General features: G+C 40.7%; 1 protein-coding gene across 14 annotated transcripts in view; it reads right to left on the bottom strand.

Annotated features, from left to right (window-relative positions):
- The window catches only part of eya1 (EYA transcriptional coactivator and phosphatase 1), a 65,569-nt gene extending 48,095 nt beyond the window's left edge, over positions 1–17,474 (bottom strand). For 2 of the 14 annotated variants that reach the window (XM_035142501.2, XM_035142498.2), the window contains exons 1-2: positions 17,353–17,437; positions 12,251–12,311 (exon numbers count right to left, since the gene is read on the bottom strand). Coding sequence is in view for 6 of the 14 variants with exons in the window: in XM_035142504.2 (XP_034998395.1) it covers positions 17,110–17,162 (53 nt within the window). In the remaining 8 variants the exon portion in view is untranslated. Of the gene's footprint in view, positions 1–12,250; positions 12,312–17,109; positions 17,304–17,352 lie in introns of those variants that run through there. The other 12 variants (XM_035142504.2, XM_035142507.2, XM_035142496.2 and 9 more) reach the window with 11 other exon arrangements.
- Positions 17,475–25,075: the final 7,601 nt, after the last annotated feature.

Here is a 25,075-nt window from a genome sequence, read left to right as displayed (position 1 = left end):
AAGTCCTGTGTCCTCCCCCCGATCCAGATCCACACCAAATTTGTATTGGTTCTTCCTTGACCCATACTGTATCCTTCCACCAAGTTTCGTGGTAACCCTTCCAGTAGTTTTGCTGTAATCTTGCTTACATACAAACCAACCAACAAACATATGGACAAGGGTGAAAACATAACCTAATTGGCAGAGGAAATAACCAATACTTCCAAGAATCCATTGGAAGTAAACCTCGATTCACTCTGTCCAGGCCAGAAAAGCTCGTCCACTTTCTTGAGATCTCAGACTTCATTTGGACAAACATATCATTGTGGAAGACATCAATAGAACCGACTGGGCTCAATGATATGCCAACTTTCCATGTTTGTTTCCTCTTGATGTGTTCGGAACAGCAGTGGCCCTGTTAAAAGGTGACTTCCTCCATGAGGAAATGGAATTTGCAATGCACTCCTTACAGCACACTCTCTCTTTGTACTGTGTGAAAATATGTTCTATCTCATCTGACAAGAGCTGCCCTACGGTCTCATATTCTGCTGTTTATCTCTCTTCATTCCCCATGTCGGGACAGTAGGTCTCAGTTTAAGTGTAAACAAACTTATTATATAGTTAACACATATAATTTCAGAATGACAGAGCTCAACGACAGAGTAAAAAACAGATGCTCAACAAAAGGTAAATACATCAAACGACCCGTTTCTTTAAAATGACCACTTTTGGCAAACCTTACACAGAGTACAGTCATTTTGGGAAGATGTGCATGTCATCATAAAGTATCTTCTGGGACATATATATGACTAAGGGCTTTGTGTGTAAGTGGTTGTGTCACTGCTACTGATAGATACTGAGCTAATACATTATTGATCACAAACTAAAAGGAGACATAGGAAAATAAGAATTTCTTTACATTGATAACTTGTTATTTCTGCATATTTCTTATACTTTCTGCTTTTTTTTAATCATTTATTTCTCTTCGTCTTTCTGGATGTAAGATAATCGAACACCCTTAATGCTTTTTGTTGTATCCTCAAAAGCTCAATAAATATTTAAGAAATAAAATGCTCACTTTAAAGTGCCCGTTAGATAATTAAACGTTTCATCTTATTCTCTTGTAGAATCATGTTCGTTGCAAAGCAGCGTTACAGGAATCTAACAGCGATCGTGAGGAAGTCTGTACAGTAAAGGTTTCAAGAGGAAGGTAACAAACAGACCATGGGAGACGAGTAACCACAACAATGTTGTTAAAGGGTGAGCATGAAGCTGAAATGTATTGACAGGTCAGATCTACGTGCATTAAAAAGCTTTAAAAAGAGAGAAATGATTGATTGTTAGTTAAGTTAATGTATCTGGTCCATAAACTAAATGGATTCCTATTGATATCTCACCTCTTTCATCTCATTCCATCTGTTGTGTAGCCTCCTTAAATCTCATTTGAGGACTTAAACCTTTCATAGTGTTTCTACATTTGGTTTTCAAGAAGCCGTAGTGCTTTTTTATTCAGGAATGTAGAAGACTCAAAGTGAACTTTGAAAAGTGTTTGGAACAACTGCAGTAACACCTACTGTTTATAAAGCTGTGGCACAGACATGTACATGCACATGTATAAAAGTAATAGAAGTCAGAGACAGACGAAACTGGAGTTAAGTCGGATACAGCTGCCAACTGCCTTGGGGGAGATCTCTCCATGAACTCTGTAAATGACACCTTTGATAATTAATATACCTTTATCTCCGATTCACAAGGTCAACCCAACATGAATCACAGATAAATTATCACTTTGATACGGAAGGTTCCCTGATTAACCTTTTGATAGGGATGCACACGGTGAGGGGAGATGTGATGAACTGCCAGAGACCTCTGATGATGAACTTATGACTCATCAATACCAGCAGCTCTGTGCGTCTTTGCTAAAAACACAAGCGAAACCACAACAAAGAAATGCCGGCCATCCGGGGCATTGCCTCTGACTCCAAAATAAACATTACGTTTTGTTACAAGGATCCGCTTCGGCGTTGAGGGGGGAAAAAGCAGACAGTGGGAAAACAGGGGGGGGGAAAGAGTGTGAAGCTTTTCTTCCTCTTGACTTTGTGACTCGCTGGAGCCCCAGGTGTTTTTTGTTCTCAAAACATCCTCTCACCTCTCTGGTTGACGTTCAGCCTATGAAAAGCACCAGAGAACTTGTAATGTTTTCTGTGCCTGGTAGTACCAGCTAGATAGATCCTATAAATAGCTCCGCAGCCTGCCATGGAAACAAACAACCGCCTCGTCCCGGATCAGTTACAGAAGTGGCAACTTTTTATAGGTCACCAGAACTTCCTGTTGCCTTGGAAACAATGTGGAAGAATAGTGCACTTTCGGAACAGGTAATACTGGTCAGGGCTATTAGAGGGCCCATGTTGGTGAATGGGAGTTATCACAGAGCGGGCTTGAGGTAATTGGTGGGTTTGCTCAGTCACTGGTCACAGAATGTTCTGCGAGCGCTGCACCTGGGCCTGGGCACCCTGAACAAATCACAATGGAAAGAAATGCCTGTTTGTTTTCTGCAAGACACAGGAAGTTATCTGTTAAAGGACAGAGCTGGTGGCCTAACAAAAGGCTACTATCTAAATATTGATGTATACTTTGACTTGGGTAATAATGACCAATGTACTGTATCTGCACTGGCTACGATTGGGTTTAGATAATGAAGCAGCGTATTGCTTTTCTGTACGTTATATAAGACGAACTTCTCAGAGACAAGAGTCACAAAGTGCAGTGCAGGACCAAAACAGAGTTACACCATACAAAATGTAAATACACACACACAAACACAGAAAGGGAACAAGTCCAGTTAAATGCAACTAATAAATGCATTAGTCACCTGACTGGTTGTTTAAACGGGTATTGTTTTTACCTGGTTTTTGAATGGTTCCACAGAATCAGCAAACCCTGAAGATGTAAGAAGGGTATTCCACAACTGGATGCTATTGTCTCAAGAGCTTAATCAAACAGTTAATGTTTATTTCCTTTTTGCTCCGTGTCTGCTTCTGATTATTCATGTGCAAAAGAATAGTTTGTCTTTTGGCAGGGAAGGTGCTGCCAACTGTCTCTTTGAAAGCCCTTTGTTTCCACGCTGCTTTTGTTGTGGATACCTGAAAACAACGCAACAACCACAACTGGATTCAATTCTTCGCCGTGTACCTGTTACTAAACTCCTGCAGGCCGACCTACGTTCCCTGCTGGGACTCTCTGTGAGGCCCGGCCCGGCCCGGCCCATTTGTTGGATGATGACTATGCAATTTGCAAAATTACAAGCTAGCTGAAACCCTGTCCTAAAGAAGCCCCAGACTCTGCCTGAATTATTAATCAAGTATTGATGAGGGCCTAATAAATGCACTCGGCTCACTGTCCCAATGACATTCTTGCTCTCCCTAAGCCACTTCTGCTGCTCGGCCTGCCTATATGTTTCTGTCAATGCGCTCATTTGAATCACAAAAGATAATTGTTTTCAACAATATATCGGCTTACAGATCTCCACTGTACCGCTATCTCTCCTGCCCGGGAACTCAAATAAACACACTTCCATGCCAGCTAATTACAGTTTCACACTGTGTGACAGTCCACAATCTTCCCCTAGTCTGTTGGCCAGCCACCAAAGTCTTCTAATGTGCTCACACAAGGGGAATCAGCATGCCGACCTGATTGGGGTATACAAACATCAGCAGAGAATCACAGGCATAATTTTGATTACTTCCATGCCTTTAGGTATTAATATAAAATCCATCTAGCTTTGGGGATAAATCTTCTAAATAAAGAATATATGAATTTATATTAACACACCAGGAGAATGTATAATACCACATATGTACTGCGGGGACGTTAATTTATCAATTTAATTCACGTTATCAACTGAGAGTCGAGCACTTCTGACTGACCTCTGGGCCTGGTCGTCAATAACTCCACCACCATCGCCTCTAGCAGCTGAAGAGCACTTAATAAATTGCACCTTCAACAAAAGGAAAAGGTGATGAATTGAAAAATGTTTAGCCAGTTCATGCATTATTAATGCAGCCTCTCCCTCAAATCGGCCACTGATAAATAATTAAAATTAATCTCGTTATGGGAGTTTTCATTATAGGATAATTTAATTAAATGAAAGCCCGGGGACCTCTGAAGGCCTGGAGCCACTACAGGGCCCCATACCCTGCTCCTCTAATGGGTCAGGACAGGAGAGTGCACTGGTAATGCACAGGAGCCCATACATTATTTAATGGATCCCACTAAGTAAGGACGGATCAATGAGAACTTGTCATCTCGTCAATGTGTTTGAATGGATTCCAGATCCCTCTGCAAGACAGATCCCAAAAATGGAACAGACAAATATCTGCACGCACACACTGGGAACCCACACACATTTACTGTAACTGTCATTTCAGGAAGCAGCTATGAATATTCCCGGTTTGTCCGTATTGAAACGCAACCCCAAATGTAGGATTCCTGCGTATTTTACTGATGGGAAAGCAGCGGACGTCGAAAGATGACGGGAGAGGACTTGAAGCCTGTTGCCTACGTTACGTTTAAGGTCAAACGTGCTTCTTTGTAAACGGCGATGGGAACAAGGTGCATCGGATACCGAACAACAAATGATATCAGCGCGGAATGGGAGCCATTAAAGACTTGGTGGTGAAGGAGACGAGGGGCAGAGGAGGAAGAGGGTATCTGAGTTTGTCTTGTCTCCAGGAGCACTTAAGCACTCTAATTATCAGACCACAGTGAAGATGCACACATCGAGCTCACATTGAGATGACTTAAGCTGCTTTTCCGCCACGCACGGATCGAGTTCTCCTTTCACACAGGCACCAAAATAAATAGCGACTAGAAGTTTTGATATCGCAAACTCTTAAATGCTATTTTAGTTCACCCTTTCTTTCTCAATATTAAGAATATTACATGGTGCATTGGGAATGTAACGAGACAGAAGTATTCTCATGTTGCTGTAGGAACGGCATCAATAACACTTATATGACCAAGGACCAGCAGTTGTGTTCAAACAAGTGTCCAACATTTCAACATCTTTACAGATACCGATCTAAATGATTTCCACCACTATGCTGCGCTACAGTCAAAACCAGCATCTCTACTCCTCATAAAATACCTCACGTCACATTTGAAATTACATTTAAGAATGATGGATAACAGAAATGTGGGTTTTAAAGAGGGTGTGTTTATGTTACCCTTATTTTCCAAAGCCAGGCAAGTGTGTCTTCTTGACAAAGACACCGGTCTCTCTTTTAGACAAACACAGATGGATTTTACTTAAAGAGATACTGGTCAGTTCATTTGATCTGGTTTCAGCTGCACTCAATAGCTTGATAATAGCCGAGGCTCATTTTGGTTTCCACATGATTTCCTCAGGACCACTCCCTGCAGTAGATTTTCTAAATTTGCCAAAAGTGTCATTGTATTTTCAACGAAGAGCCAAATGATTTTGGTCAAGGCCACATTTGACCCAAGGGCCAAGTAGAATGACTCATTCTTCAAAATCGATGTGCCACACCATGTGTTCTTACTCAGACTTTATTGTTATTGCCAGACTTCTGCAAATGAAATCGATGAAATTATTATGCTTGATAACGAGGAGCATGTGGGACAGATCTGCATTAAAACATACAAAAATCTCACGTTATGTGTTATGCACGTCAGGTGAGCCTTTCGAGGAGGAAATCTTTAACATAAACATTAGCGTTTTGTGAAAACAAAATGAGTAATTAGTTTAGGGCATAATAAGCTGGGGTAGGCACACAATGAAAGAAAGCATTCTGCCTTTAAAATGAATAAAAATTGATTGTGTCCCAATAAAAAACGAATTGGCGGAGTGTTAACTGGATTCCGCATAAACGTCTGTAGCAGTCCCTGGCCGCTTTATTGTGTGCTAATGCAATAGAGAACACTTAGCAATAAATGCTCCTCTCTGATGAGCTCACAGAGGCTTTCCAAGATGGCCTGATGAAATTGTAAAAATTAGATTTGAGCGAGCTGCTAATGACTCCTAAAACAAAGGAAAATCTCTAAATAGAATTAGCCTGCCCTCTCCTTCTCTAAATACATCATATGTAAATTACTGTCATTTGGAGAAATATGCTTGCCTGGAAGGTAAAGCCTTCATTAGAGATCTCAGTAGGTTTGGGACTCGAACTAGAACTCCTCCAGGACATTTAAAAAGTTTGAGCGCTCGGAGAAGGGGGAAGGCATTGTTCACATGTGGCAGCAGATCAGAGATATAACTAAGTATATATTTAATAATATATATTTGATTTATCTGTTATGTCAGATGGATTTAGTTCCAAGGCTGAGGACACAAATCACTGCTATGAGGAACAAATACTGCATGTGTGAAATTGTCTTTCTCTAAAAATAGCGTTTCTCAGCCTCTGATATCTTTGATGAATCAGTTCATAAATGCACCACCACAAATACCAGGATAGCATCTCAGTGAAGATTATTCTATAAATCAGTTAAAGTCTGAAATAGCTGCACTTTGAGAATTAAGTGCAATCAATCTTTTTAAGCTTAAGGCTTTTTATTAGTCATTTCCAGCGGCACCATGAATTATTGACTTTTAGTACAGCAGATAAAATCTTTTTAAATGTCTTAATATCTCCAATTATTATGTCACTATATATTGTATCTATTGCAAACCAAACCACTGTTTTGAATATATAATAACTGGTCAGGGTAATCCGACAAGGCTTAAATAAAACATAATTTAATAATTAATACAAATCGCATTAGTTTTCATAGTTACATTGACAAACCAAATGTAGTTTTGCAAGACTGATTTCTTATCAATAATAATCTTGATAAATAATCTAATTATAGTATAGTAGTTTCTTGACCCATTAGATGGTCTTAAAATGATGCAACATCCATTATAAAAAAAAGTGCTGCATTAATTTGAAATACAAAGAGATACTTGGTGTTGTTGTAGTTTGGTTGGGTGAATTCATTGTGAATTTTTACATCTGATGCAGTGACCAACAAATGACTTGGCAGACTTACAGCGAATTTGTGTGGTTTTTTGTAGAATTCTACATTTCAAACATCTTCAATAATCTGAAATGTACAGGCATTATTCTCAGTAGCCTACACCAAATAATTGACTTGATATTCCAATCTAACTCTGCCGTGGTGATTGCTCAAACTTGAACAATGCAACTTTGTCGACTGAGGGTTTAGAAGTGTTTACACAATTCCAGCAACCAATTATTTGCCCGTCAAGAGAAGCCACTGAACCAGTAAATGGCCATTACACACCCTCCATTGTTTGAACAGGGCAGGAGAAAGGAGACATATATGACAACTTTGCAGGAATTATGCAGCAATTAAACAGGACAAGATGTGTTTGCAGACGCCGCTCAACTGTTTCCTAATACAAACACAGGGGCGGCCAGTTGCCTAGCTTCAGGAAACAGCCCTTGTGTGTTCCAACCAGGTAGGTAATTCAGTTATCTGGGCATTGTTCTCAGTTCATCCCTGTTGAATCACATGGCTTTACCATAAGATTTGCCCAGCTTTAGATAAAGCCCCCCCCCCAGTACAAGCGCAGACCTCACAGGTTTCCCCAAATAAAACCAGGCAGAATATTTAGTGTTACCAGGCAGTTACATGTGACGATAACAATTTTAAGTGTTTTAAAAGAGAGGCATTGTCCAAACCACGGGTTTCATGTTGCACAGTGAAAAACTAATGGGCTGTCAATGATGTTTTATACTAAACTAATTTATAAAACAGGCAGAAAATCTGTATATTCATTGTGAACCCTTTGCCGGACACGTGTCTGTTTTCGCTGCACCAGAGACCATGTCTGAAGTCTGAGTGTTTTCTGGGGGGTGACAGGAGGATCACATATGGAGCAGCAGCCAGACTGCAGCTGTGGGGTATTTCCACTGTCCATAAGCACCTCCCTATTAATGGGCTTAAAGAAACACGTAATAAGTCAAGTCTGTCAAACAGTTATTCTCTCTTATAGATGCAACAATTTCTTATCAAATCAAAAGCAAGCGGATACACTATGTGATACTTCCTGTGTCCTTGCTTTCATATACTGAGAAATAGATAACAAGGGGCACAAGGCAAGAGTAATTTTGAGAATATTCCCAATGCAGAACCCTTGCTTGCTTGATACGAAGGAGTATTAGGGTCATATTGAAGGAAATAAACTCACATTCTGGGAATAAAAGTCGTTATTTAATTTTTAAAAAAGTCATAATATTATGAGAGTAAAGAAAAAGGATATAAGTAGCAAGGAGAACTTCCTCTCCTTCTGGATCCAAAAACTTCAACTAATCTTGCGGTTTCTTTAAAAACCATGAAACCCATTTGGATGCTAACAACAATAGTCTTTCAGTCGACCACTATTATCAAACATTTCCACTTCCACCCAAAAGAGGCAATTTCCGTCAAGTCTTTGTGGTTCTTTCTTGAAAAATAGAAACAGTTTATTGCACAACTTTTTTCGAAGTCCTGATACTTACGATAATAAGAATTTTGTTATTTCTGAAACCTTAAGTATAACCTTAAGTATAAAGTAAAGTTTCAGAAAAGATGCTCCACATTCGTCATTTTAATGCAGACTAAAAGTTGATCTGATATTCCTTGTCTCACATGACACAGCCTACAAATATGACTTTATTCTTGCAATATTACAAACTTATTCTCATAAATATTTGACTCTGTCTCTTAATATTTCGACTTCATGCTCGTAATGTACAACATTTTTCCCACAATATTACGGCTTTATTCTCATGAACGTACGATTTGTTTTCTCATAATATCACAACTTTATTGTCAAAATCTCTTTTTCCCCCTAATACTCAATCGTAGAAAAACGAACAAATACAGGAAAATAAATATTTTTTACATCAAAAAATAAATCGGCCACTTCTGATATGTACTGTGTAGGTGTCACATCAGATGTATCTGAATAGTTAATCGCGCCTGATGTTCTTGCAGGAGTCAAACAGCGGATTACGGTAATTGAGAGCCCATACTGTGACAGAAATAACTGTTCTCACACAGGGGCTAGACCCACTGGTGCCTTTTGCTGTCTGTTGGCAAGAACTAAATATATTTTCTGCATTCTGAATGGCATTCCACTCTAACGCATACGTGCCAGTAGTTAACAGTGTATGAGAATAAATAGCTTTCTGGGCCAAGCCTTGAAGACATGTCGAAGATGGGCACACATGCATGTGATATGTTTGTTTGTGGAACCTATTTTCTAAGTTTGTAAGCAGCTGTAAAGAAGCTTCCATGTCCGCATCTTAACTTCGCGTTTCCATTTATATCAGTTTACATTAGTAACAAGTCAGATAAACTCATGCTCATGCATATTGACAGAGTAATAACCCTTCTGGCAGAGCAGCAGAGCCTAATTTCTGAGGATCTTCGCAGTGAGCCAGAATTATGTCACTCCGACCACCTGTTCCTCTGAAAAAAAAAACTAAACAAAAAAAACGTCATTGGGCTTAAGTAGTTCCGGCACGCATCCAAAATGTGAACTTCTGAACCGGAGCGCTTAACTTTTTCATTTGTGTAGAAGCAGGAGACGGTGGCGTGTAGCAACAGCCACTCTAATTTCGTGGCGGTAGAGGAAGGGTTTACATAAGGGATGTGCTGTCCTGTGCCTGTCACTCAATCCGCCTGATTGGCAAACGCATCACTGAGGCTGATGCTGTGTCGTGTCACCGACAGGCTAATGAGGGACTAATCAGCAGAAGTAGAAATGCTAAATATTGCTCTAGTGTTCCAGCAAGGAGTTCACACATGCAGCTGTGGAAATGATGGCTGGGCAATTCAAAAATAATCATCGCTGTATATTTTTCATAAATAGCTAAATAAAAGAAGTCCAATATATATTTATATATTGTTTAAGCATTGTGTAAGCACAGTGAGGAGGTATCACATGTAATTGATCAACCTAAAATTTGTAAAATGTTGCAAAATGTTAACTATTAATGTGACATGATAATAATCGATCAAATAAGTAATTTTTAAATAATATTTTTTGCAATATGACCCTCAAATAGACATTTCCCTATTGGGTAAATGGAATAGGACTCATAAAAAGCATCTATACATATTAAAAGGAACAAGAATAATGTGATATCTGTACATGGGTCTATCAAAAATAGAAAATGCAATCATCTCAAGAAGAAAGAGGCTTTATATCCTAACACTTGGTTTTGATAGATGGTCAGAGAAATAATAGCTGTGTTCAACAAAACTAATCTCTTCTCTGTCAAGGGAAGAAGCTGAATGTTCTGCTGCTAACACCCGCGTTGCATTGCAGGTGTAGCGCAAACATACAGTGTGCGTCTTTTAGATCGCAGCTCTAAAATAGCTGTGCAAGCACTGGTGGTCCACACACAGCTGTTGGTGGAGTGGTGCTGCTTACATCATTGGCGTTTATGCCAATTAGCTTTTCTCCCTATTTGCAGGGTGTTTGTCATGGATGGAAATAGATGGCACCCCCCACAGCCGTGCAGCGCCATGTTGGAGACTTACTGGTGATTAAAGCAGAGGTGTAACTGTATATGTTTAAAAGATATGAATAATAATAGACTGTGAAGTTATTAAACGTCACGACTTATTTCGGATGAATGAGTCAAATAGCCGTCAGGAGCTCCACGGTGAGACGTTGCACTGGCTGCAACAGGACCTGTTCCTGTTAAGTGAAACAGGCTTGCTGAGGAAGCCGGCCCAGCAGTGGTCCGTCACGGGGAGCAGGGCAACCGCCGTACTGTGGCAGCCTTGATGAAATCAGCTCACACTAAGGCCGATGTGCTGACAGTGGGGATCAGGGGCGGTCAGAGTTATTCCAGGGGTCCTGCCACTCTGCAAACCAGCGGCTGACCTGTGCAAGAGGCCGATAAGCCACAGACACAGAGAGGCCTTCTCCACACCGTAAACTACAGCAAAAACCTACAGTTATGTTTCAATCTTTGGGGAGACCAGACAGGCAGGCAGGCAGAAGAGGGCAGTGTTTTTCTTCACTGTTACACATAGTATAGTGCAATGATAAAAAACGTATTAAAATACCATAAGTAAGCATTAAAATCTAAGCTTACGCTAGTATACAAAAAGAGATTTTGAGCTATTTTTATATTGTGGATTCTCCGATAATCCAAAAATTGGCAAATTAACATTTGAGAATAAGAGACAAATCTATTTTATCTGTTAACTCCTATGATAGTGCGCCCACTGTGAAAGCATCTCCGGTTGAGGCAGCCGCTGTCTGTCCTGCTGCAGTAAAGAGAAGTAGCCACATACTTCACTCCATTTGCTCCATGTGTTAAGGTGTCTATCATGTGTGAAACAAGCCGTTTTTCTTCAGCCGTGCCTTTTTGACTCTGATGACATAATGCTGGAGAGAGCGCGCTGGGGGAAACTTTCCCCCACTCTCACTTTTATGCACCTATTTAAGAACAGCAGCCTTTCACACCGAGTTCAGCAGGAAGAAGCAGTTAAAATGAAATGGGCGAGACCTACAGTATTTCATAATTAATAGGTAGCAGCGAGGGGAGAATGGTCCAGGCTGACGTAAAAAGATCAACAAGGTATAAAAGTGATCATTCATTCTGCAGAAAATTACGGATGAAAAACGTGGTGCCATATGTTTTTTCCCCCCCAAAATCAAAAGCATAACACATTTGAAATATGCACGGAGCGTTTTATAATCTCTGATTGCTTTGCTTTATTTGGAGGTCGTACAGAGCTGCTCCTGCGCCTGCCTATACGATCTAATTTGTTTCTGAGGTGGTCCCCAGCTCACACCAGGTCACCACCTGCAAGAAGTACTGTAAATTACTCGGTGGGCCTAATTGCCCATGTCCGCTGTATTACTATAAACCACTAGTGCTGTGCTAACTCTATTGTCAGGTACTTAATCAGGGCCACCAGATTTATTTCCTTGCTCTAACTCTGGGGACAACCACAAGCAGAGGCCTGAGTAATTGGATCTTATTTTGCATCTAAAATTAACCACCTATTCTTAGTGAGGGCCGGGACTTGGAAATGATAACAATAATGATATCAACCAGCACCATATGAGGCTTTGCCTTTCATACTGGGAGTTGCATAATGCATGATAGGCCCAGATGTTGCTCGGAATGACCTTACCTGGGGGGGTATGGTGCCATTATGCCAATCAAAGTGTGTAGCACTTGATCAGTCACAGGCCCAGAGCAGACTGAAGGAACTCAATTATTCAGTCTCTTACCTCACACGTGCACAGCAGAGGCAACAGGCGTTAAGGTTTTACCAGGCGCTGCCGCATGGATCTGATGGAGAGAATGACAAAAACTGAAATTACTAAATTAAATTAAACTTACGACAGGGCTGATTTAACACACATTATAAGAGAGAACCTTTCATTTTCTACAGTTTTCACGGCTATTTTCATGTTAGACAAATGACTAAAGGAGGAAGAAGGAAGGATGGATTGAATTTATTCTGTAAAAGACATTTTTGTAGTGTAAAACCTGTCGGGCAATATGTTGAGAGAACTTGTATCACATCACATTGGAATAAGTCAAAAAACTGAGACAGGACCCATTTGAAAGAGAAACTCCTGAAAAACACCATCAGAAATTTCAAATAAAAACATTAAAAACATACTCTGCCAAATAGCAATGTATTTCTTGGCACGACGATGGACTTTAACTACAATTATTATATTAAATGTTTGAAATTAATATGTAATCATTTAATTTTTACATATTCTCCATTTCAATATCTGTCAGTAAATGCCAGCACACGGCGCTTTGTAATATAACTCCTTTTTGTCAATGTGGTAGGTGAAGCAGTGCCGAGTGAGTGGAGAGCGAGCAGTGAGCATGCAGAGGGGATGTGGTCTGTGTAGGGATGTCAGGAGCATAATGGCCAGCTGAGTCATAGGTTATAAAAAGCTGTCATTAGGGATTTCTGTCCTCAGCAGCTCATCACACAGGACCTGTGAATTATTTATTACGCTGGAAACTCAAGTGCCCCGTTACTCGAGTCCGCCTGGTTTCCTGCACTTCCCCTTTTTCCTTGGGCTTGTTTAATGAAGGCGAAGCATTTAGTTGTTATAAAAGTATTTAAATTGGATCCAATTTATAAACAGGAATTCCTTTTATTAATGTCTCTGCTGTGATTATGTTTTTCATAGTGGATATAACAAATTATACACCAACAGAGTGAACCTAATGAGGGCATTTATAAAATCAAAGTGTATAATCAAAGTGTTTATATTATTTGAATGGACCTGGTATTAGGTTTGCCTGCAGTCAAAATGACCACATAATTAGCAATACAATTGAAGGGGGATTTTCTTGCTTTCATTTATCCTAATGGCGACAATAAAGTTTTTAGAGGAAATCTTTGCATGAATGGAAATGTGACATAAACATAGTTACACAAACAAATCCCAGATTTCTTTTAAGTAGATAAGGATTATATATCATGAGCAACATATTCCACAAATCAGCAAAAAAGAAAACTACATCTCCCCTAAATCAGTCCCACTTCATTTTTCCCCCCACAGCTTTTGTCGATGCAAATCAGCTCAGGCGTTTTCCTCACTTTGTTTTGCTCTCGCTATATGAAAATGGTTAAAAATCCCATGGGTCAGTGAAAATGATCCTTCCACTCCGGTCGCCTGCTCTAAGTCAGCCAAAACATTCCAGACTTCAAAAGGCAGCTTTGCCTACCAGGGCCATTTCAGTGTCCCAACCTCCGTGGCTCAGGAGGACTTGGTTATTTGGATAAATTAATTTCTGGAGTCTGCCTGAGTTGCAAAAACAACCTCCTGCCTGACAGCAAATTAGTCTAAGTGAAAAACCCGAGAAAACGCATAAGGTTTAAGAAAACAGCTTCCCCCCTCTTTTTGAGCACATTATTGATTTTCTGTTTACCAGCGACTCAGCTGTGTTTAAGATTTCCTAAATTTTTTGGTGAGTTTACAAAGAGAATAGAAAATATTGTGGAATACATGCGTAAATCTATCTGCTGGCAGGTGAAGCGGTTCAATAGGCAACATCAGCACACGGGCTGTAAAACGCACGCACTGTGTACAGTACACAGCTGACAGGCTGTATACCATAAAACAGGCTGATGTAAAACTTTTAACAGCTGTCAGTGGTATTGAAAAATGATATAAAACTGAAATCTCTTAGAAGACTCAAAACGTTTAAAAAAAAATAAACCGGAGAGCACGGACTGTGAAAATGGGGGAAAAAATGGTTATGGAGGGAAAATTATGCAAACAGATGAAGACAATCCAGAATTAATGGTCCGCAACATTTTCAGGCACTCCGAGAGCTGTCCAAGGACACCATAGGGGAGACTGCATGGCCCCAGTAATTGGAGGAGCATGTAACTTCAAAAGTAAGGAGAGCAGACTGGAGAACTCTCCTCTGAAGTCAAGTCTTAAAGAAAACGTGAAGCACATGTATGCTACAGTAGGCAATCCGGTACATGTGTGAATGAAAATTGTTCTATTCATTGCCGCGGACATGATACACTGCAGTGTCCCCGCTGAGCTACCAGACTTTTATAAGTGCATGAATTCACTTTCTGAAACTTTTAGGCCACAGCTGCTCCGTCTGAAAATACAGAATGCAGCAGCGGCAGCAGAAAAAAGAAAAGAGAAGGGAAAGTGGGTCAAAAACAAAACAAGATATTCCACATAATGTCAATCAAACGTCCATAAAATATATCACTCAGCAGATGTAAGATCACCCAAAGAAGAAGAAAAGTGCTTTTTAAAGTGTAACAAACTTTAGTCACAATAAATATGTCTTTTACAGTGTTGAGGATTTTGACTGTGTTCCCCATCTTTCATGAAATGGATGATGTTTCAGCCGAGCAATTCAAGGACGGGATCGTGAATCCGTGGTTTTGTCAGATGACGATTCAATCACAGTATATGAGGCGTATTTCAGTATTCGTAGGTGTGGTGGTTTAAGTATATTTTAAAGCAAATGTTAGGGTTTTGATGCTTTTCTTTGTCTGTGACTGCCCGTTCAATCAATCTTTAGTAAAGTGTGATGAGCATCTTCCATAGAACAAACTATTTATCAGGAACATGATAAGTTTATTAATCAACATTGAAAATAACAGCACTAAATATTTTAAGAAAACATCTACATCAAGACGAACTTTGTAGATAATCCTATCTCTATCATTCATGATGCATGTCTGTCACCGACTGTATATAAAGATGGACGACATGACGGTCCCCCAAAAGTGAAGCCAAAGCGTCTCATTCACTACCTGGTGGCTGGCTGCAGTATAGGTCATCAACTTTGCCTCCTCCGTGTTAGAAGATGGGACATGGACTGAGCTAAAAGTCCAAGTACACATCAAATACATTTTTCTCAAAGAAGGTTTCTGTAATTTTAGGTAGTTCTTATCACACTGATTCTCAATATTCCAGTTAGTTTGGTTAATTACTTATTTGAAGCTATACAAACAAGGTAAAATGTCATTCGACTCACAAACTGACTCACGATTGGTCGAGCATGTTTATCAGTGGTACCTCTCGACCTCTGTCGCTCCAAAGGCGCAAGTTGGCAGCGTTCGTATCCAGACAGTTGGAGGAAGTGTGGATGCGTTGTCCATCTTTACATTCAGTCTATGTTGTCTGTGCACTGAAAGCTAAAATATAATTTGGCTTACGTACCAAGAAAAGCTGTCAGATGACCAACATCAGGAGTGTGACGCAAACAGGTAGAGCAGTATAAGCTTTGACTAATATTTAAGTATAAGATTAAACAGGATGAGGCAGATAGACGCGGCAAACATCATCTGCCTAATCTTTTGCTGCTTTTCTACAAGTGCAACTGCGGCACGAGATGGTTTGTGCAACCATGGACCCGTGGATTTCCAGCCCGACCTCAGAAACCAGCCAATACTCAACAGTAACCTCATCATAACCAGGTGCACACATATGGCGGCTTCTTGAGTTGATATTTAGACACTGATTGAATACCCATATTCAACTATTTTGCTCTGCAAGACAAAGAAAAACATCCCATCAGGGGAGCAGTCGACTCGGCGAGATGCTGATTCAGGCCTGCTGCACTATTGGAAGGCCTGCCTCCGCAACCTCGCCTGTTATCATGATGGCATAACTTTGACATAACATACACTTCTGTCTTGATGATGTGCTTCGGCTATACATCATGAAAATGAGCCCGGCTCGGAGGAAAATGAAGACAAACTGTATCACGTTGGAATGGGAAAAGCAGAGGGGAACACAATCTTTCCAAGGTCCTTTTTGGTCTGAGGGAAGAACACCGTGCGTGCATGAGTCAATCCAACCTACACCGACTGAGGAGAAAACGTCCATTTTTAACCTGTTATCCATCACTGTCAAATGTGGTGCACGGTAAAAGAATTAAAAAAAGAAAAAGGAGGAAATAATTAGACAGAAAAATGACTGCAGCCCGGGGCAGGATGAATGAGAGTAAAAGCGAAGTAGAGCTGCTGTTAACTTAAGGTCGAATGATAGTTTGATAAATGTCCCGTGTGCAACTTGTACCATACCTGCATCGCCCCTTTATTTTGTGGGAGTGAGAGCATGTTATTCTCTCTGTATGTGACACTGAGGGAAAATGTGAGACGGCACATGCAACACAATACTGTGCAATCCAACTGCACACGTGGGTCTGACACATAGAGGTACTCGTACATTACATTACTTCCCAGGAAGTATTTTTGCACCCTCAATCCATTTTTTGCACTACTCTCATCCAATCAAACGTGTGCCTTATGACTGCATACTATGTGTATACTATGTCGTACTGTGTACTATGTTTTGAGTACTTGTTATACGTACTTGTATGTTCTGTCTACTTAAATGTTTACACCGGGGATCAGAGAGAAACAGCATTTCAATCCTGTCTAAGTCCAATAAAGTTGACTTTGACTTTTAGCAGCAACTGAATGATGCAGAAGTACTTTTTTTAATTCTAATATCAATTACTGTTGCAGCAAAACAATACTTTACAAGAAAGGTCAACACTTTCCAGACAAATTTATAATTAAAATATATATTAAAAAATTACAATATGGTAAAACCACAGCCTGTTTTACCGTGTTTGTATTTGTCCCTGCGCACTAGTCCTCCTGCCACAGCTATGAATCATGGAGTTGTGTCACTGTGTCTCCGCCCATGTTGGAAATGTCTCCACCACACCGCGCTGTCAACACACACACACACGCACGCACGCACTCACACACACACACAGGTGAACACGTGTGTGACAAAAAAAACCCCACACAAGTAACAGAGGAGCGGATGAAACACACAACTGGAGCCGCGTCACAGCTTCGTACCTGCGCTGTGTGTCAGTCACCGCATGCAACAAGTCCTCAAGCCCACGTCCACGTCCACGTCTTCTCCTCCGTGTCAGCGACCCCCGGTGTCACTGCAGCCCGGGTAACGTGTCCGACACGGGGGGGGGGGTGACAACGCGACACCCCCCGGAAAGTTTTGGGAGCAGCGGAGTCGGAAGGTTACACTGAGCTGACAGAGTGAGATGACACCATCAGATACATCCGCCTGCTTCCTTGTGCGCGTGCTGCTGCCACTCACCGTGTAGCACGAGGAAACAGAAAGTTCATAATATTATATTATACAGTAATATTACACTTCACTTTTAGCGCGTGTGTGTGTTATTATAATTTCTTATATAGTTTTATTTATTTAACCAATGCAAGTTAAGGAATATTTCAAATATATCATGTTTTTATTATGTAGAATATGCAAAAAGTCAATTTACATGTGTTTTATAATGTTCAAATTGTGAAAAGAACACCATCATCATATTATGGTAGCAGTAGTACAGTACAGTTCTCCATCTCTCTGGATATGAACTACAGCGCCACCTATAGGTCTCTATAAGGCCTCGATATAAATATAGGGATAGTTAGATGATTTTTAGGGAGTGGGTGCTTCTGTTTTTGACTTCAATCAAAAATATCACAAATAATAAGATAAACTATTATCATTATTATTATCTGGCCTATTATTATTATTATTATTATTATTATTAGTAGTAGTAGTAGTAGTAGAATAAAATCCTAAATGCACAAGCACATGTAAATTGTTTTGATTTCTCAGACCTCTATCTAGTTTTTACTTATATCTTTTTAAATTAAAACTTATATCTTTTTAAATTTTCCTTCCAGACATTCAAATGTAACATCTGAGATCAAATATGACTGAGCTGTACACAACCTATGATGAGAGGTCACGAGCTGATATTGCTAGAAGGAGTCACTTGTAAAAAAAAAAAAGGGTTTACCACCAATTGAGTTATTATTTAACTTCCCCTGCTCTCATGGTGCATATAGGGAAGAAAACAGGCTGAAAATGCTTGTATAAAAATAGTAATCACGTGGTTCTTTATTCTATGAGTGTTTCTGGAGTCTTTGTGAATTCTCTATTTCACACACTGGAGCACACAGCAAGACTTCCAGTATTTTAACAGTTCAAGATTGAGACGAGAAGCATTTGAAAACATCATTCATGTTCATAGCCTCCATATAATATGTGGTAATTGTCATTCTACTCCTTTGACAATATCAAGTGATTGGACTGGATGGTTGGATGGACAGCCCTTAACGGCCTTCAGCAATACATCACGAGACAATTCAGATAATTTGTTGCATCAATTGACTGTTCACGTAATCACATTTGGTTTTGAAAATGCACTCATCCAAAGGTTCACGTCCGAGCCTTCATTTCAGCATCGCAGCCCACACACCTTCGGATAAAGGGATGGAGATTGCCGCACATCCTTGAGAGCATTTTTTAATTTCTTGGTGCTCCATCTGTTGAAATGATAAAGTGCAGCCATAATGGAGTGCAACAAGATTAAATTAATCAGGTTTGTCCATTATACCGCCGCGGGCTCCTCACAGATGATTGCAATTTTCTCTGTCAGGCCCATTATTGTAAGATCTGTTTAGTGGGTTGATGCAATTAAAATGGACTTAATGTAAATTTAACAATACAAATAACACTTCTGTCTGTGTATGTTTGAGAGGGGCGCGGCTGGAGGGTCCTGAAGTGCAACGGTAAACACCCACTGCAACCATTTTTAACTTCAAACAAACGGGGCTGCTATTTGATTAGCGCGGGCCTCGGTGATCAATAACTATGTTTCATGTTTTCATGTTCGCCGCGATGTCAAAGGATCTGGTTGCACGGACCACCCTCGTCTGGATTGTTGGCTGCAAGGAACACAACACCTTCCACAAAAGCGGATCATGATGCCCATAGATCATTTCGAACCCGGAGAGTTTAATGGAGTCGCAGTGCTGAAAGTGCACGCCTGTACTCCTCTGCACGAATCTCACGGTTCAGCGCGGTAGGTGAGGCAGACCTGAGAGAATTTTTATTAATTTTTCCCGGAGCTGATCTAATATCTCCCTGATTGGTTGCTTCCTCCGGCTGGATCGGGTCGCTGCCAGGGGACGGAGCGTACAGGATGTGTGCTTAACAGGAGGAGATCTCGGCCTCGCGCCACAAAGCTCCCGCCGCCATTTAAACGGGGATGGCGGAACTGTCACGCCAAAAAATGTCGAGGCACTTTTTATTCTCAGCACCTCTATAATTCTCGATTCATGCTGCCCAGTAAAATATAACAATGCACGAATGCTTTTTCTATATTTGCACGAGTGAAAATATTCGTACATGCATTTGATGGTGGTGCCGCTGCCCGGAGACACATTCCTCATAGAACTGTCTGGAACCTTTAGAACCACATCTGTTTCAAGTGATTTTGCTGGATTTGAGGCGGCTGAGCTTAAGGTTATTGTGGCTAAATGACGAATTACCATAACCAATCAGACAATGCACTTTATTACATTACACATATGCTACGTTTCACTCTGAGGTCAGGTGTTTTGTGTTAGTCTCCTATCGCATTACGAGCAGAGTGAAACAACCCACACCTGGAGAAAAAAAAGCACATATTTCCTTTGATACAAAGGAGGAGGCTGTGTTTTTATTCAGATATTATTTTTTCTCTTTTTTTTTTAATCACACAATGAAATCTATAATACCTGGTGTGCCACGCTCACCCCCTCCTCCACGCAGGAAACCTGAGGAGGTATGCGCCAGTGTGTTTGTCGGAGGCACCTTTCACACGAGGCACATTCCAGTGGTCCTGACAGGCCAACAACAAGTCAATCAATCACATTCTGCACGCCGGTAATTTAGTAGGTGTCATACTATCTCTTTTGTTAGCCACAGGACGACAGAGTGAGTCAGGGAGGGAAGCAAGGCAACAGAATGCTTTGGAAACAGCTGAGGACACATACTGTAAAAAAAAAACGTCCCACCGCCTTTTCTCCCACCGGACGAAAAAGAAAACAGATTATGCAACATTTTATGAGGTTTATATGAATCACTGATGGACTGTTTCATTCAAACACGCTCAATTTAATACAGTAACACCAGTAACACTTTTTTAAATGTAGAAATATGATATATCTTTTATATGATTACAGTCTGACACTTTATTAACCACTGCAGACTAACTGAGGAATAAAATGACAACTTTAAAGCTGGTAAATAATCAGCAGGATGTAAACTCAACATAGTGACATGAAGGTCAGTCTGTCAATTAAAGGTCCAATCTGAAATCCATCCATCCATCCATTTCATCCATTCATCCATTCATCCATCCATCCATCCATCCATTATCTATACCACTCATGGAGAGCTGGAGGCGGGGTACACCCTGGACAGGTCACCATCAAATCGAGTTGGATACCAATCATTTGACCTTTTGCCATTCGACAACATTGTGAAAAAGACTCTCAAGCCCAAATATTGTGGAAAAGAAATGAATGCATACAACTATTATAATATATCCACAAGTATGTTTGCAGTGTAGATCCATGGGCTAGAAATGAGAGCTTAATACCACAAAATACAACCCACTGTGTCTTTCGGTATAGTTAATTTTATATATTTAACTTGCGAGACATCCAAACATACAAATACAATAACAATCAAAATACTTCCTTGCTTCAGTGGTATATGACCTCGAGGGGAAAGCTGTCCTCTTGCCAAATCAAACAGCCCTGCAGGTACCGTACAGAATGTAAAACCATGAAAAATGCAGCCCAATCTGTCCTCTATCAGCGGTTATATTGGAGAGGAAGTATGGCCAGTGTGTGAGACTCCAGTGCAAAATAATGATCCACCCTGTTCCAAAAAAATGTTTTATACAAACATACAAGCACCGGCATCAAATGCCAGAATCTCCCACAAAAAGAGCTCGTGAAGCCTCCGTCCAGTGGGATCGCATAAGTATGGGAAATTTGTAAAGCGGAGGAGAAGTCCTCCAAAACTGCTCAGTATGATTATTTGGTACGGGTGGATTCTTTTTAATGTGACATGAAGGAGTCTGGCGCTGACTGCAAGACCTCGTCTTCCTCTTTTACTCACTCATGATGGATTTATGGGATGCCCAATAAGTTGACTCCTTTGTTTTAACATTTCAGGCAGATCCCTTTTTAGATTATATCCAGGATCTTTTGGGCTCTTAACGGAAAATCACTCTTGGAGGAGATAATGTGTGTGAAGGTTAAAAACGTCTTAAGGAATACCAGAGAGGGGTTTTCTTATCGGCTCTTCTTGGATTTAATATGATTCCACTGATGTGCCATCTCTCTACTTTCCTCTACTGACACCATTTTCCGCAGGTTTGTCTCACATATCTGTGCTTTTATATAATAATACAATAACTGTTAGATGTTCCGGCGAAGAGTACTTGCTTATAAAAATATTATATGTATAAAAGATTCTGCTAGATTTGAGCTTTAAAAGCATTTATGTGCACATTGTCATTTACAGCTACTATCATGCCATTTTAAAGCAGAAGGTTATATTTCATGATGATGTTATAATTGAGTTTTTAGGGGGAAAAACTTATTAGATTTGTTAAGTGTCCACCCTGCTGTTTTATAATGTCTTAAAAACAGGCCACAGCCCATATGGTGTAACCGAGTTAATCATTACACATACATGTATACATCCAGCAGGACTTAAATGTATTGAAGGTATCAATATCCTAAAGCGGCAAACACACATTGAATGAAAATGTTTTTGCCTTATAGCTATAGGTCAGCAATAGGTGTGGTTGAGTGCGCAGACGGATAGTGATCATGTGGATTAAACTGCATTTAGCCACACTTGTCTCATGGGATTTTCCTTGGCTACATGCAGGCGGACGCCGAGCCAAGCACAGCTCAGTATTTTGACAGCCGAGCCAGAAAAAACAAAAGTGTTTTGCTTTTCCGTTAAAAAAGAAAGGAAAAAAAAAATGCATGAGAGAGAGAGAAAGAAATGAAGATGTAGTGGAGAGAAACGGTAGTCCCTCAGCCACTGCCTTACTCAATCCATATGCGAGGCTTAGAGGCAGGAAATACCCACAATTCAGTGTAATCAGGGCAGAGGCCGCCTACCCCATTGGAACGGACCTGGTGGAACTGATTGGGCACCATTAAGGGCGAGCGAGAGCTAAATACGCAGCACACTCAAATACGTTACACTTTTCATCCAGCCCGGGACACAGTCAGAGTAATGGAAGGGAACAAGTTCTATCTCCCATGAAAATTTAAGTAGAAATGGATTTGTGGAGGTTGCTGCTGTATGAGTTTTAGCTTCACCTTTAATCTAACAGCTTCAGCCTCCTGCCAGATCCACGCGAGCCATGTCGACGCACACTTGCCGTAGTTTGGCATGACACATTTCGAAGTTGTTGAACGTCGGAGCGGTGCGCAGGAGAGCACGTTATGTAGAAATCTCCCTCGCTGCTGAATATTCTCAGCTCACTTCTAATCACAGAGGAACACGTGTATTGTGCCCAGTTGCTTTGTTATTTCACAAACTGACTCTTTTCTGCGGTACCAACATTCAACCACAAGCAAGACTTCTGCAGAGCAGACGACAACGTGCTTCCCCCCCGAGAAGACAACAGTTGTTTGACAGGCCGGTGGGTTTGTTTCATGATGAGGAGGAGAAACTGCTGGCATGTTAAACCATAATAACACTCCCCCCCCCCTCTAACTAGCGTGCCATAGCTGCGTAGCCCTGCCTCAGAACCAGAGAGGGGTTTCCCAGATACACAAACAGAGGTCGGGCTGCAGCTTGTTGTCCGTAGGGCTTGACGTTGATGGAATCTGAGGAGTCTGCATGTTTACTGATCGTTGGTTTTGGTTTGTGCTTATTGAGAAATAATTGGGGAGGCTGGAGGAAACAAGGGGAGCGACAGCTGATGTGGTTTCGGTCAAAGGGGGATGAACATCTGCACTTGATTTAACGTGTGGCCCAATAAAGACCCGTGGCATTACTGCAATATCTGTCTGTCTCTCTGTCTCCATCTATTGTTGCATCTGTCCGTCTCTCGCAGTACATCTCACTCATTCAAAAAGCATCATCCTCACAAAACAGCTCCCGATTTTGTGATTCCTCCTTTTAAATATCAGAAATTCGAGAGCCGAGCACCACCTCGAACACAATCGAACATGGTCCTATACGTTTTTTAGTAGGAGAGACGGCTGAAGTAGTTAAATCCTTGATTTGTACGTCTCGAAAATTCTCACAAGTCCCCCGTGCCGCTCCACCCCCGCTCTCCACCTCCCACACAATTCCCAGGTCAACAGAGCTCTCAATATGAGGCGCGTCTGGTCTACTGTGACAGCATATGGTTATCCACTTAAGGTGTCCGGAGACACTCGCTCTTCATGCATTTCCAATAAACAATAGAGTGAGGGGCTTATTCAATCAAAGTGGGTACTACTTTGAAGAAACAAAGAACTTGTCTGCCTCAGTCAAACTAGTGCAGTGTCCGTTCCAAACCTGCCTGTTTGGAATGGGCTGTTCTCTTGTACTTGTTGACGCTCCAGAGCTACTTCAGAATTATTCCTGGTCATTAGTGAGTCCTCCTCAAACAGTTCGACAATAAACTGTCACTGTTTATTGTTTTTTTGTTGTGTGCAGAACTCTCTATGGTGCAGAGTGAAGTTAGAAAACTTTGTGTTCATCCTACCTGGTTTATCTGCAATGAAAAAATGAACCTGAATTTGCTTTATTGCTGTTCACGTGTGTGCTTTCTATATAGGTTTGAATGATTCACTGAACTGCTGTTATTTTTTCATACATTACATGTCAGCTATTTCAAAGGTCTGTTAAGCAATCTACACAATCTTCAGACCCCAGTTCACAACTTTTTTCAAAATAAAAGCTCTGCAATTCATCTCTTTATAAAGCATGAGAGCAAATAAATGAATGTTGTGCTTTTACTTTGAAAATAACTTGCAAAAGAGAATTCTACGAATGTTGTGTTCATGATGGAGATCACATTGTTTAAAGCAAAATGATCTGGCGTGATTTGACCCAGTTGCTGCTGTGGTTTATCCAATGACGTGGAAGAAGACACCTCGGTCCGCAGACTGAGGCCACACTGCCCCGCCCCCACTGACTGATACTGAGGGGGGGGGGAAGGCTGGTCGCCTGTTTATTCAATTTCATTTATAATAATATTTATATATATTCATATTTGATAGATATTGATCAAAGTGAACTGCACTTTCTCGGGCCATTAACAATGCACATGCCAAGTGTGAAGTTGATTAGATGAAAGGTTCATGAGAAACGTGTTCTCCAGACAGACAGACGTTTGTAGAATTAGTAGGTAGAGGCAAAAAATATATATCTTTAAATATCATCTTCTTGATAATATGACATTTCAAAGCTGTATTCAAATGGTAAAATAATAATACAGTAAATTTGATTTCAACAATTTCTGCCTCTCCCTCTGCTCTCTTTCAATTTTTTGCAATCAAAGTATCTCCTTTTTTTTCCCCCCCTCAAGTGAAATGTCTGGCAATGTCTCCGGCCGTACTGTACGCGAGCAAAGAGTAAACACACCAAATTAGATGCTGATTACATCTTATTTTGAATCGGGGTGGAACTAGAATGGCATCACATGACGTTTTATGAGCACTGTCAGTTACCTTTTAAATGATACACTCACTA

This window comes from Hippoglossus stenolepis, chromosome 19 (assembly GCF_022539355.2).
Source record: "Hippoglossus stenolepis isolate QCI-W04-F060 chromosome 19, HSTE1.2, whole genome shotgun sequence".
Classification (NCBI taxonomy): domain Eukaryota; kingdom Metazoa; phylum Chordata; class Actinopteri; order Pleuronectiformes; family Pleuronectidae; genus Hippoglossus; species Hippoglossus stenolepis.
This window is presented reverse-complemented; position numbering and strand designations above follow the sequence as displayed.